This window comes from Vulpes lagopus, chromosome 6, assembly GCF_018345385.1.
Source record: "Vulpes lagopus strain Blue_001 chromosome 6, ASM1834538v1, whole genome shotgun sequence".
NCBI classification, from domain to species: domain Eukaryota; kingdom Metazoa; phylum Chordata; class Mammalia; order Carnivora; family Canidae; genus Vulpes; species Vulpes lagopus.
Genome location: NC_054829.1, coordinates 5062998 through 5078244, shown reverse-complemented (window position 1 = coordinate 5078244; position 15247 = coordinate 5062998). Strand labels below are relative to the sequence as shown.

Here is a 15247-nt window from a genome sequence, read left to right as displayed (position 1 = left end):
TCTTTTCATCTTCCAAATGGGGCCTTTTAAAGAAAAAGCTTTCGGTTTTGATGAAGTCCAGTTTCTCATGTTTTCCTTTGATGAATCATGCTCTTAGTGTCCTGCCCACGTCATGAAGCCTTTCCCCTCTGCTTTCTTTTAGAAAGGTGATTGTTGGGGTGCCTGGAAGGCTCAGTCAGTCAAGCATCTGACTCTTGATTTTGGCTCAAGTCATGATCTTAGGGTTCTGGGATGGAGCCCCTCATGGGGCTCTGTGCTCAGCAGGGCCTCTGCTTGATTCTCTCTCTCCCTCTGCCCCTCCCCTGCCTCTTTCTCCCTCTCTAAAAAAAAAAAAAAAATAGAAAGGTGATTGTTTTAGCCATTACATCCCAGTGATGCTTGTATAATGTAAGAGGTAAAAGTTTGATTTGTTCTGCATATAGATATCCACTTATCCCAGCATCATTCCTTCCAAAGACAGTCCTTTCCCTGTCAGATAATCTTGCCACTTCCATAAAAAAACAATTGACCTGTAAAGCATAAAGTTTTATTTTTGGAATCTCAGTTCTGTCCTGTTCACCTAGATGTTCATCCCTGTGCCAGGAACACACAGTCTGGATTCAGAATGAGTTTCGAAGATGAATAGTCTCACTCCTCCAACTTTTCTGTTTCTTTTCAGACTTGTTTTGGCTACTTTAGGTCCTCACCATTTCTTTATGAATTTTATGACATAAATTAGAAGCTCGTCCACTTCTAATTCTAAAAAGCTTGCCAGAACTTTAGTAGGGATTTAATGTTGATTCTGTAGATTAACACGGGGAGAATTGCTGGGTTGGCAGTGCTGGGTCTTTTAATCCTTGAACACAGAATGTCTGTCCATTTATTTAGATCTTCTTACATTTTTCTCGGCAACATTTCATAGTTTCCAGTGCACAAGTCCCACTTCCTTTGTTAAGTTTATTCCTAAGTCAGCTAAGTTTATGCCATTGTCAATGGAATTATTTTCTTAACATTATTTTCAGAATGTTGGTTGCTAGTGTAGAGAATAAAATTGATTTTTTTCACCTGGATCTTATATCCTGTGACTTTTCTAAACTCTTGTATTAGTCTGAGTAGTTTTGTGTGTTATGTGTGTGTGAGTGCGTGTGTGTGTGTGTGTGTAAAATCCTTGGGATTTTCTTCCCATGAGAGGAACATGTCATCTGCAAATAAAGACTGTTATTTCTTCCATTCCAATCTGGATGCCTTTAATTATTTCTTCTTTCTTGCGTTAGGTAGAACCTCCAGGACAATGTCGGGCAGAAATGGCAAGAATGCATCCTTGCCTTGCTCACAATCCTAGAAGGAGAAGCATTCAGTCATTGACCATTAAGTATGATGTTAGATGCCCTTTTTATGATGAGGAAGGTCCTTTCTATTCCTAATTTGTTTAGGGTTTTTATCATGAGTGGCTGTTGGATTTTGTCAAATGCTTTTTTTTTTTTTGTCAAATGTATCTATTAAGGTGGTTAGGTGATTTTTATCCTTCATTTTATTAATATGGTCTATTGTATTAGTTTTCAGATATTAACCCAACTTTGTGTTCCTGGGACAAATCCCACTTGGTCATGGCATATCATCCTTTTTATATATCACTGGATTCCTTTTGTAGAAGTTGTGTTAAGGATTTTTGTGTCCCTGTCCATGATGGATATTGGTCTGTAGTTCTCTTTTCTTCTCATGGTTTTGTGTGGCATAGTTGTGAGAGTACTGTTGTCTTATGAGAGTAATTTGGGAGGTGTTCCTTCCTTAATTTCTGAAGTTTCTTAAGGGTTGATATTATTTCCTTACTAAATATTTGGTAGAATTCATGTGAATTTAGTGAGCCATCTGGGCTTTTCCTTGTGGGAGGGTTTTTAATTACAATTCAGTTTCTTGTAGATCTATTCAGAGTGTTTATTTCTTCTTGAGTCAGTTTTGGTAGATTGTTCATTTCTTCTAAGTTGTCTGCTTGGTTGGCATTAAATAGTTCATATATTTGCTTAAAGTCCTTTTCATTTTTCTGAGGTCGACTGTGAGGTCTCCTCGTTCATTCTTGATTCTGGAAACTCTGTCTCCTCTCTTTTCCTCTTGGTCAGTCAAGCTAAAGGTTTGTTTGTTAATTTTGTTGATCTTTTCAAAGAACCAACTCTTGTTTTTATTCATTTTTTTCTTTTTCTTTTTTTTTTCTGTTCTGATCTTTATTTTTTTTCCCTTCCTCTGCTTGATTAATATTTAGCTTGCTCTTGAAGCTTAGTTACTTATTGGAGACCTTTCTTTTCTGGTAGAGATGTGTAAAACTATAAATTTCCCCTTGAAAGCACCTGGGCGGCTCAGTTGATTAAGCATCTGACTCTTGATTTTGGCTCAGGTTATGATCTCAGAGTCATGAGATCGAGCCCTATGTCAGGCTCCCCTCTGGTATAGAGCCTGCTTGAGATTCTCTCTCTCCTTCTCTGTCTGGCCCTCCCCTTCACTGTCTCTCTCCCCCGTCTAAAAAAAAAAAAATTCCCTTGAGCACTGTTTCAGTCACATCCCATAAATTTTTATGTGTTGTGTTTTTATTTCCGTTCCATTCAAAATATTTCCTAATTTCTCTAAATAATTTCTTCTTTGGCCTGTGGGTTATTTAGACATTTAATTTCTCAATATTTGGGGGATTTTCCATATTTTCTCCTATTGTTCTCTAATTTAACTCCATTGTCACCATAGAATGTATTTTGTATGACTTAATCACTTTTACTTGTTTTTATAGCCTGGCACGTGGTCTATCCCAGACAACGTCCCAGGTGTACTTGAGGAGAATGTGTGTCCCGCACTCCTGCGTGGAGTGTTCTCTATTAGTCAACTAGGACAAGTTGGTGGACAGTGTTCAGAGTCGATGGATGTGTTGTTCGAGTCATCCATGTCCTTGGAACCTGTTAGTTTCTCTTTTCGGCTCTCTCGGTTTGGCTTCATGAATTTTTGATGGAAGATTGGACAGAGATGCGCTCATACACCTCAAGCCAGGAAGGCTGGCACCCTCTGCCCATGGATGTGTGTGCAGGTGGAAAAGCATGTTTAGAGTTCAGGCTGTTTCCAGGTCTGCCCAGCTTCTACTTCTACTGGCCCTTTGGCATCTTCCCTATGCGTGCACACAGCCTCAGTGTGGCCACGAGTGTCTGGCTAGCTGGGGTCCACTCCTGCCTGTCCTGCGCATGCATGCAGCCTCCCATCACCAGGAATGAGCTCACTCCAGCCACAAGCATGACCACAGGCTGCTAGAGCCATCCACCCTCTCCGCTCAGCTGCCCTGGAGATCATCACTGTCGACAGAAGTGGCATTGCCCAGGGCTTTGTTTGGAGGGAGCTGCTTAACCACAGAAACAGAGCCTCTGGTCCTCACAGCTGGCTCTGCTCTCCCAGAACTTCTAAGCCAGCCTAGCCAGTGGGAGGGGTGAGAGCAGCCCCAGGCAAGTGCACCACAGACTCATACTGTCCTGACCCCAAATTCAGCAGCTTTTTAAGTATAAACACTTCTCAGATGGTTTTCTGTCTTTGATCAACTTCCAGAGTGCTGGAATGGTTATTTCTGTCAGTTTGGTACATCTTTATAATTTGCTATAGAGGGAGAGGACTTGCCAGGCTTCTCACTGGGCCACAGCTGGAAGCCCTGCCTGCTTATTTTTAACAGAGCCACAGTATCACTGTCACCTCCTCAGCCCAAATCAGCATTAACTTCTTAACAACACCACGTATTTGAAATCATCAGTATTCAAATTTTCAATTGACTCTTTTTTAACAGTTTAAATTAGGATCCAAAAAAGGCTCATGCATGGTCATTGCTGGGTAGGTCTCCAAAGTCCTTTTTAATCCATAGTTCCCTGTGCTTGGTCTCTCCCTCCCCCTTTTTTCCCCGTAGCATTTTCTACACTCTGGATTTTGCTGAGTGCGTCCCCGTGGCGTTTAACTTGTTCCTCTGTCCCCTGTCCTTCCTCCAATGTGATTTGTCGATCTGGAGGCTGGATCCCATTCTGTGTATATTGCTGTCTTCCTCCTACAGGAAGCATGTCTGCTTATCTCACTTTTGTGATATTAGTAGCCGTTGGTGTCCAATGCCTAGATTGGTTGAAAATGAGTGGTTCCCCCATGTTAGATTTTCTTCTTCATTTATTAGATACCATATTTCTATAAAGAGAAACTGCTCATCATCTATTTTGTTACCTAATATGGTAGCATTCATTAAGGAAAGTCAAGATAAATGCCTGGTTTCTTTTTTTTTTTAAGATTTATTTATTGATTTGAGAGAGAGTGAGAGACAGGGAGTGGCAGGGGGGACAGAGGGGGAGAGAGAGACATTCTTAAGCAGACTCTACACTGAGCGCAGAGCCCAGCATGGTGCTCAGTTTCACGATGCTAAAATCATGACCTGAGCTGAAACCAAGAGTCAGACGCTTAAGTGACTGCACCACCCAGGCGCCCCTGCCTGGTTTCTTTTACTTTCTTTACCAAATTCTGAGATGTTGAATTTGTTCTCTGTACCCCTTAGCAGTGCTCGATCGGTGGTGGTGGTTTGGGTGCCATTGTGAACTAGAGCATATTTGCTTTGTTTCCATTGGTGATAGTTATCATAGGTGAATTGGTTTACTCATCATTGGCCAGTGGAAGCCACTGGGTTGTAGCACCCAAGTGGTGGGTGAACATTGACATTGTGGGTTCCAGAGTGCTCTTTGCTGCTGGGTGGGCCCTTGCTTCTAGGCCTAGTCATTGTATGCTTGTGTTTTAAGAAATGCTATTTTTCTGTGATGTGCAGAATATTCAGCTATCTGAACATTCTTGGAAATAGCAGTTTTGTCCTTGGAAATAGTTGGCTAAGCCTGAGCTGCTGCTGCTCTGTACGAATCTTCTATTTTATAAGCTGATTGACAGTGGTCTCTACTTATGGCGGGGCTATGTTCTTAATCTGTACAGGTAGCATTAAAGAAGGAGCACACCTTCAGATGTGTTTTCCTTGTGCCTGAATAAAGTTCACAACTTTCTACCCTAAATGGACACACACACACACACACACACACACACACCCCAGACCACCAGAACCTTTTCTCAGTGTTAAGGAGGAATTTACTCATCTTGGAATGACTTTTTTTTTTTTTTAGAGATTTATTTATTTATTCATGAAAGACACAGAGAGGCAGAGACACAGGCAGGGGGAGAAGCAGGCTCCCTGTGGATCAAGTCCTAATGCAGGACTTGATCCAGGACCCCAGGATCATGACCTGAGCTGAATACAAATGCTCAACCACAGAGCCACCCAGGTGTCCTTCAGAATGCCTTTCATTCTTGTTGTTTTATTTTTTTTAAAGATTTATTTATTCATGAGAGAGACGGGGGGGGGGGGGGAGAGAAAGAGAGGCAAAGGGAGAAACAGGCTCCATGCAGGAAGCCTGACACAGGACCCAATCCTGGGTCTCCAGGATCACACCCTGGACTGAAGGTTGTGCTAAACCACTGAGCCACCCAGGCTACCCTCATTCTTGTTGTTTTAAATATCATATTTATTGTTAATTCTGGCCAGTACTCTGCATTCTTTTATGTGTTTTATGTGTTTCTCATCATTTTCTTGTTATTTTGAATGTCTGTGAAGTGCAAGAGGCCCTCATCTACACCATCTTTTCCTAGAAAGCCCTCTGACATCTATCTGGTCCTGTTAACATGAGCAAAGTCCTTTGGGAAGTATATTTGCATTTCTTATCAGTTATACTAATGGCCATTCCCTGAAGACCAGAGAGTGCTTTTTACTAACAACTCTGTTGCTCTGGCTTTGGAGTCTTTCTTCATTAACCAGGTGACCCTTGTCTCATAGAGGCATTTGTATACCATGTTCGTAGCATTATTATTCACAGTAGCTAGGCTGTAGAAGCAACCCGAGTGCGTATCAATAGATGGATGGACAAGCATAACGTGGTATAGCCATTCAACAGGAGATTATTTAGCAATGAAATGCTCCAGGCACTGGAGTCAGACTGCCTGGGGTTCAAATCCCAGCTTATATAAACCTGTGTGGCCTTGGGCAAGTTACTTTACCATTCATGCCTTAGTTTCTGCTCCTGAAAAAATGGGCATAATATCTACCTGTCTGCAGGGTTTACGAGGATTAAATACATGAACACAGGAAGAGCCTAGGATGGTACTGGCACATGGTAAACATTTCATAAAAGTGGGCTGTTACAATTCGCTAGTAATTCCTGTTAGCATTTAGTGTTTATCATCATAATTGTCAGGGCCTGGTGAGTTGGAGGAATCAAGGGTAGACGGCTTCCCATGCAGCTCTCCAGCCTTCTTGAGAACCGTCAGCAACAGATGGTCTCCTTCTCCAGACCTCTGCTGTCCTTGGCCTCTTTGCCCCATCCCATCAGGATTCCCATTCCATCAGGATTCCCGCACGGGACAGGCTGACGTGGTCTCGCCAACACCCGTATTTTGACCTGGCCCAGGAGAGGACTTCCTAGAACACCATTTCCTGATGGTGTCAGGCCATGCTGTTTCCTGTAGGACACCCTACATTGGGAGAGGAAAATCTGATGAAAGTGGTTTGGGGAGAACCTTTATTGAAGACTTAGGATGGCCAGTGGCCACCAGGACCTTTACACATGCTGTCCAGGGACTCCTCTGACTTGCTATGAAAGGGCACCATTTGCCATGCTTTGTGGATAGAGGACCTGATGCTCAGTGTGAGCAGAGATGCATCCACAGCCCCGAGCCGGGGTGCAGAGAGCCCGCCACGCGGTGTTCCATTCCTGCCTCTCAGGCTGCCTGCCCTCCACCTTCCTGGCCTCAGGAAAGTCTGACCTTCTCTGGATTACTCTCTCCTGCCTTGTTTCCTTCCCAGTGTATCCTGGATCTCCCCGCTTTGCCTTCACACTTGGCAAGTTCATCTGCCAGCTGCAGGGGCTGGCTCTGCCTTTATGTTACATTGAGCTCCTTCCCTGTGTTTCTACACAAGCACCGACACCCCATTCCCTAGGCTTTCCTGAGGCCAGAAACCCAGCTGAAAATGGTAACTGATGGCCTATTGGAAGTGAGGTGGGAAGGGCCTCTGAGCAAGGCAAGGGGTGGGAGGGAGGACGGTGTGTGCACGGAGACGTGAGAACTGGGTGCGCAGTGAGGAGCGAGGTGGCCCATCCTGGAGGGCCTTGGCCACCAAGGGAATGAGTCACAGTCCTTCCATGGGAGCAGAGGGACGGGGTTCAATGGGGGAGAGAGCTGGCCAGGAGCAGACCTTCAAAAGAGCAGCTTTGAGAGTGGTAGAGGACTCCCTTAAAAGCAAAATGTTCTCTTTGAATTAAGTCACTAATCTGGCCGTTTTTTCCAAATCTGTGATGTCACTAACATTATCCCTTGTCATTGATAAGCGTTTATTTTTAAAACAAATGTCATCTGCATATTTCTGCAGATGGGACCTTCCTAGCAATCGGCTCCCATGACAACTGCATCTACATCTATGGAGTCAGCGACAACGGGAGGAAGTACGCGCGTGTTGGCAAGTGCTCGGTAGGCGCTCTTCCTGTTTCCGCGGGGATGTGTGTGGTCACCACGTGTCAGCGAGTGACACGCCTCCTGCTCTTCTCTCACAGGGTCATTCCAGCTTCATCACTCACCTGGACTGGTCTGTGAACTCACAATTCCTCGTGTCAAATTCTGGAGACTACGAAATCCTTTACTGTGAGTAGCACCCCAGGACTTGTGTGGGTTCGGATCACATAGAATGGTCACTCTGAGACCAAAATGGGGTCTCCTGCAAAACCCCACTTCCCCTACCGCATGGGCATGTGCCATGACCTCCTGGCTTCAGTCTTCTTTTCTATAAAACAGAGGAGTTGGGGGATGCCTGAGTGGCTTAGTGCTTGAGTGTCTGTCTTTGGCTGAAGGTGTGATCCCGGGGTCCCGGGAGAGAGTCCTAGATCAGGCTCCCTGTGAGGAGCCTGCTTCTCCCTCTGCCTGTGTCTCTGCCTCTCTCTCTGTATCTCACGAATAAATAAATAAAATCTTTAAAAAAACAGGGGAGTTGGGCAGGGCCACCTCGAAGATCCTTCACGCCACCAAGATACTGGGGTCTCGGGTTGACATGGGTCCCTATGGGACAGAAGATGCAAGGCTCTAAGGAGGAGAATGCCAAATCCTAGGGAAAGGGACACAAATGTGGCAGAAGAGAATGAGGACCCTTGAGAAGGCGTCATCCCAAGCAGGCCGACACAGTGAAGTCTTCCTGCCTGGGGGGCCAGCAGCCCCTGGGACCCCTCCTCCTCCTTCTTTCCCACCCCTCCTGGTAGGGTCTGTGTCCAGGCAGGACTTGAGGCCACTGAGGATGTAAGGCCACAGCACACCATGCCCTGGCTCCTCAAACGTGTGCCAAGCACCTGTCATGTACCAAAAGTGTACTTACATTTTATCTCATGATCCACAGCTCTTCCAGGCTTCCCCTTTGTAAACAGGGAATCTGGGCTCAGATACGAGGCTGTGGGCATCAAGAGCCAGTGGGTAGGGAGGCAGCCGGCCACTGGCTGAGGAGCCTGGGTAGGTAGAGCTGTTGGCAGTGGAGGAAGGAGAGGAATAGAACGTACCAGGTGGCTCATGTCTTCCCTTCCTGACCTCTCCGAGGCCTTGCCTGACATAGGCCAGAGCAGGGGAGCAGAGTTCAGAAATAGGGCATGGGTCTAGAATCTTCTCAGACACGGTCTCATGCTCAATGAGTGAGAGCTCATTTGGGGAAACAAACAAATCACCTGGGCATGACTGGTTTCCGTAAGCTCCCACTCCTGACTTGGAGCCGAAGGGGGGTGTGTGTTTGGAGGCACAGCTGGGGAGCCTGACAACAGGGGGCACAGCGGGTCAAGGGTTCTGTGGGGGGCAGGGGGAGGGACCCATGGAAGGTCAAAGGAAAGAGAATCCAGACTGCGGGGATACAGACCCAGAGAGGGAGATGGCAGGTGGTGCCCGCAGAGGCCCCGGGCTCTGGCACAGGTATAGCTGTGGGCAGGGCTCCTGTGGGGCTGGGAAGTGGAAAGGGGCCCCACTCCAAAGGGCTCTAGAAGGGCTCTGGATCTGCCAGAGCCAGGCTCCGAGGGCCAGCCTTGTCGGGGAGGGGTGGGGCCTTTGGCTCAGCCGTCACCAGACTCGGATTTGCTTTTCCCAGGGGTTCCCTCAGCTTGTAAGCAAGTCGTAAGTGTGGAAACCACGAGAGACATTGAATGGGCTACAAACACTTGCACTTTGGGGTTCCATGTCTTTGGTAAGTTTTCTGTAGCTTTTGTTCAGTTCAGACATAACATGTATCTACTCTTAGAACATTTCACTAATACTTATGAATTCTCATGGCCACCAGTTTGGTCCAACTGCTCCGCTGCCACTGACCCTACAAGGACATGCACCCTGCAGCCCCCAGGGGAAGGGCCAGGCGAGAACCAGAGACATAGGTTTTCACCGTTTTCTACTGTATGAAATGAGCCCTGAGCTAATTCTCTAGAATCTTCTCATAGGAGGTTGTGCCAGACTTTCTAGAGAGACGGGCCAGATGGCACTCAATCAATCTACTTATCATTTGTTAGAGTCATTATATTTTTTTTGGTTCTTTAAATTCTTCACTTCCTTTGAAGTTGAGATTGGAATATATTTATAAATGGTGTAAAATAAATGACCATAGTTCAGTAGAATAGAAAAGACAGTATTTATAATCTCTTTATGTAAGGCCATGAGTCAATAAGGTGCTCAGAATTTCACAAATCTCTGCAGAGCTGGCATTTTATCATTTTCTGGTATAAATGCTAGGAACCCCTAGATGTACTCTAGATATGCCTGTTGAGAAACTGATGGCTCATATCTGATGTTATTGGACCAAAAAGGTTTCCCAAAACAATGATCAGGAGACACTGCCCCCCGCCCCCCGCCCAAACCAGGCTCCAGGCCCACGGCAGGCAGACAACACACCTGCCAGATGCCATCAGACAAGCAGCAGCCACAAAGAAACCAAGAAACACTTGAAGGGTCCCTGGGTGACTCTTGGCTTTGGCTCAGGTCATGATCTCAGGGCCCTGGGGTCAAGCCCCTACATCTGTGCTGAGCACAGAGTACTTGTCCCTCTCCCTCTGCTATTCGCACCTCCCCACTTTCTCTCTCCCATAAATAAATAAAATCTTTAAAAAATAAAAAACACCTCAAAGGCACACACAGGGTTAAACAGTCCTTTGGAGAGACTCTCATATATAAAGAGTTACCCCCAAAAAAAGAAAAGTTAGGAAACCGTCGGCCGAGGACTAGTCAGCTTTCCCGCAGATGCCTTGGGGATAAAGGAAAGGCATTGTGTCCAATGCCAGGGTTTCTCTGCTGTAGAGTCAAGAAAGAAAGGATCCCCAAAAGATGTGGGAGCCCGGAAAGCCCACCGGACCTCCCCCAGGTGGTAGAACAGGCCGCAGGGTGACCTGGAGGGTCATCCTGGCGTGAGACGGTCACAGGCAGGCTGGATGTTTTTCTGTCCCCAGCTTTGAAAGCCAGGGCCTTGGGGCAATCAGAGCTCTGTGAAAGCTCAGTGACAGTCCCCATGTTTCCAGGGTATTAGTGCTGTCTGTGGTCTGCCTTTCAGGGGTGTGGCCCGAAGGCTCGGACGGAACCGACATCAACGCGGTCTGTCGGGCCCACGAGAGAAAACTCCTTTCCACTGGCGACGACTTTGGCAAAGTGCACCTCTTCTCTTACCCTTGCTCCCAGTTCCGGGTAAGGTTTCCTTCACGAACCCTGCTCTCGGGGGCATGTGCTGTGGCCTGCCCTGGCCATCTGCGGATTGCCTGGAAGGGCGCCGTGTGTGAACCTGCTGGTCACACCTGCAGACGTGACCCTGCGGTCCCGCTGCGCTGGAGCTCCCGGGGGAGAACTCCCACCCACAGAGCCCTTCCAGCTGGCTTCTCTGCCCCCACCAGGCCCCCTCGCTCCAGCCCTGCTGAGCTGAGCCAACACCCGTGCCTGGAACACCCTTCCTCGTCCTTCACCCTCAACTGGTGGCACCCAGTCAGTCCCTCCTTTGGGTGGCCCCATGCCTGGTACAGCCCGGGGCAGTCACCTGCCCGCTTCTGTCCCCCCACCAGGCCAGGTGTACAGGGAGGGCCTCTGTGTTGTCTTCTTACATATCCCTCCTGCACCTGTGCAACAAGGCAGGTGTGCAGGTGAGAGCTGCAGAGTGAAGGGAGAAGAAGGAGCGCAGGGTTCCAGCGCTCTCCGACTCCACACAGCGCGCTCCGCATTAAGCTCTCTCTCTGTCGTTCTTCCCCAGGCTCCTAGCCACGTATACAGCGGGCACAGCAGTCACGTCACCAATGTCAATTTCCTCTGCGGCGACAGCCACCTCATCTCCACGGGCGGCAAGGACACGAGCATCATGCAGTGGCGGGTCATTTAGTCCCAGCAAGAGCCGCGGGGAGCAGAACAGGGGCAGGCGCAGACTCGTGCTACGCTCCACCACTGTGATTTCTGTTCTGTTTGAGAAGTTCTGACAAACCTCAGGAAAACCACTCCCTCTACCAGTTACCTTAGCTTAGCGAATCAGTGAGCGTCACACCGGATCAGCGGTTCACGGTTCTCCCTTGTTGTACAGTATATAAAACAGTGCACATTTAATATAAAAAAAAAATATGCCAGGGTTTACATTGTGGTGACACCAACAGAAGTGGCTGGTATATCCCTCGTAACTTTTCTACGAACCCTTCAAAAATGGTCACAGAATGCCTTTTCATATGTTGTACATAGGCTTTCCTATTTCCCCACCTAGCTCGCCAAGTCAAATATTTATGAGAATAATGAGGTACTGAATTTGGATGGCTATTGATTAATTGGTCCTACAAGGATGACTCGATGGAGAAGAGGATGGATGACTGATTTGCACAGCTGAATCAGGAAATGCAAATGTGACCTCACTTGGTTACACTCTCTAAGGGGTTGTATTCTCGTGTTAAGCAGATTGTACTCCAGATTAACTTAAATATTTCAGCAGGGCATGCAGGCAGTGCAGAGATTCAGTGACACTGTCTGCCTAACCAAATGCAGGCAGCCGCTTCACACCCTCTGTCCCGCGCTCACGTGCCCCGGAGAGTGGCGGAGACATCCAGCCACCTTCTTCTGTATATGAATTGGCATGATCTGGTATCGTACTTGTATAGGATTGTAGAAATTCATCACAAATACGTAAGGCTAGGCTTTACTATTTTATGCTTATGGACATTGTATATTTGTATCTTAAGACCAAGTAGACCAAGTGGACACGGTTATCTCCTAAGTGTACAATAAACCTGCAGCGGGGAGAAGTCTGGAAGGTTCCACCAGGTACTAAGGGCAGCTTCTTTTCCTGTCTTTTGTGCATGGCTGGCTCACCACACTACCAAGTAAGGTTGCGTTCTGATGGGTAAAACAGAGGTAGCGTACATTTGTCAGGAAGGCCTTATCCATTTTGATTGTGTGACAGATTGAAAACCTATTGTTTACATTGGGGAATGTATCTCAGATTTTAAAATAGAAGAGTAATAAACAGACTTAAAAACAAATACTAAGATTTCTACTTGTTCTAGGCAAGTAAATGAATGGAATTATCTGAACTCCACAGCGCTGGTTGTTGAGAGCGGCTGATTAAGCACAACATTTGGAAGCATGGTTATTACATCTCCAGCCTGCTGCGTAAGTGCAGGGCACCAGTAGACAACGTGTATTAAAGATGAATCTGTTTGTATGTATCCTTATCAAATATATTCTATAATGAAATTAAATCTGCAAAGGATTTCTTATTGACCTATAATCATGAAAATATATAAATTAAAATATTTAAAATTAGATATGATTCACACTATATTGTTTCATATACATATTTTTTTTTTTCTCACCTGGGTCACTGGCACATAGAACTCTAGCTTGCATACAGTGTGTAAGCGCTCATCAGATTCGATGACTATAAAGAATTCAGCTTAGGGGCGCCTGGGTGGCACAGTCGGTTGGACTTCCGACTCTTGGTTTTGGCTTGGATTGTGGTCTCAGGGTTGTGGTCTTGGGGGTCGATTGTGGGGGATTGAGCCCCACATTGGGGTCTGCATGTGCTCAGCACAGAGTCTGCTTGGGATTCTCTCTCCCTCTCCCTCTGCCCCTCCCACTTGTGCTCTCTCTCTAAAATAAATAAATAAATCTTAAAAAAAAAAAAAGGAATTCAGTTTAAGGGCGCCTAGCTGGCGCAATTGGAGGAGCATGCAACTCTTGATCTTGGGGCTGTGAGTTCAAGCCCCATGTTGATGGTAAAGATTCTTTAAAAACCAAATTAAAAAACTTTTTAAAACTTCAGCTTACTTATCATACCAAGCTGTTATTTTACTTGGTTATCTAATACTGGCAAAAACAATTATTTTTACACTGATAAGGGAATCACTAGATCAAGGAGGGGGAAAGGGACCCATTAACTGATCTTTAAGTTGTAAGATCTTTTATTTCTATATACTTCTACTCTTTAACAGGCTCATAATGGGAAAAGGATATTTATATAAACTAGTTTATTTTCATATTTGTCTTTATTTATTTATTTGTTTGTTTGAGTAGAGGAGGGGCAGAGGGAAAAGGAGAGAGAGAATCTCATGCAGGCTCCTTGCCCAACACGGAGCCCGTCGTGAGGCTCTATCTCACAACCCTGAGATCATGACCTGAGCCAAAATCAAGAGTCGGACGCTTAGCTGACTGAGCCACCCAGGTGCCCCGTATTCATCTACATTTTAAATGGTATTCTTTTAACAGCCCCATATTCACCTTGCAGGCATCCTTATACTCACTCGCTCACTCATCGACAGAGGTAGCAATGGCCACGTACCACCACTGTCACCTCTTAGGCTAACAAGGCCGAGGCCTTCCAAGATCCAAGACTCTGCTGGGACAAGAGGCCCGGAAGCAGGGGCAGCTGCCAGGCCTCTTCCTCCCAGCAGCCCTTGGCCACATCAGCTCAGCTGGGCTGTGGAGAGTGACAGCTGAGGGGCCATTGCCCATGAGGCTGAGGGGCCGTAATCTCCATGAGGTGCTGACAACATGGACCAGGCTGCGTGCCATGGAAGCAGAAAAGCCAAGGGATGGCCTGAGAGAAGTTTCGGGAGCATGTCAGCAAGTGAAGGATTGCATTTGAGCAATCCTTAGGCATTTGGGTGAGGCTCGGGCCCCTGACTGCTCTCTGGTCAGAGGGCCATGCTGTTGGCTCAGATGCAGAGCGTTGCAAATTTGAAAGCGGAAGATGCCTGGGACAGGATGAAGTGAGGTGAGGGGCCTCCATGACATCCAAGTGCAAGTGCAAAGTAGGCATTTGGCTGGCAGGCTCAGAACAGAAATCCAGCAGCAGGTGCCACTGCAGGCCTCTCCACAGAAGACCTCCATGTCTGACAGTGGGGATGTGCCTGAGGTTGCAGGGAGCTGGTCCAGCCAGGCGAGGAGCGGGCCTCTGACCCAGCCAGGGGCACTCAGAATCCCAGGGCAGGCAGTGGAGCACCAGACACAGGCAAGGTAGGAGGAAAGTCAGGAGAGGGTTCACTCAAGAGCCCACACAGGCATCTTCCCAATCCCCCAACTTTATTTTAGAGGGAATGCAGTGGTGGGGAGGGCAGGCAGAGAGAATCTTAAGCAGACTCCAGTGCAGAGCCTGACTTGGGGCTCAATCTCCCGACCCTGAGATCATGACCTGAGCCAAAATCAAGACTCAGACACTTAACCATCTGAACCACCCAGGCGCCTCTAACCCCCCAACTTTTTTGAGTGACTACTTCCACTGCCCAAAAGTTACACATTCCACCCATTAATCATTTTTTTCTGTGATCTGGGAACAGACTGTCATCATGTGATCTTTGAGGCTTCTAGAAGAGCACACGGAAGAAATGTGTGAGTCCCTCTGGCCTCCACAAAGGGGGACTGTCTAACGGCACAACTGGGGAGGTAGCTTTTTGGTGAAAACAAATGAACAACGAGTACTTATTGTGAGGTAGAAACCGATTCACTATGGTTTTGCTTTTTTTTTTTTAACTTTATAGGAAATTTCAAACATATACAAAAGTAGAGCCTCTCACCGAGCTTCAAAAATTATTGGCATTCAGAGAATCTCATTTCTTCTGTCTCCCCTGATTTTGGAGACAGAGAGGACTGGAGTGTTTTCCAAGCAAGTCCAAGCCACCATGGCATTCACCAGTCTGCTGCTCCCCCTGAAAACAGTGTATTTTATGTA

At 46.8% G+C, this 15247-nt stretch overlaps 1 protein-coding gene across 3 annotated transcripts in view; it reads left to right on the top strand.

Annotated features, from left to right (window-relative positions):
* The window catches only part of EML1 (EMAP like 1), a 186911-nt gene extending 174068 nt beyond the window's left edge, over nt 1–12843 (top strand). For all 3 annotated transcript variants that reach the window (XM_041758948.1, XM_041758947.1, XM_041758949.1), the window contains 5 exons: nt 7430–7527; nt 7611–7698; nt 9170–9265; nt 10613–10743; nt 11297–12843. In XM_041758948.1, coding sequence (XP_041614882.1) covers nt 7430–7527; nt 7611–7698; nt 9170–9265; nt 10613–10743; nt 11297–11422 — 539 coding nt within the window. In that variant the 3' untranslated portion in view covers nt 11423–12843. The remainder of the gene's footprint in view (nt 1–7429; nt 7528–7610; nt 7699–9169; nt 9266–10612; nt 10744–11296) is intronic.
* Nucleotides 12844–15247: the final 2404 nt, after the last annotated feature.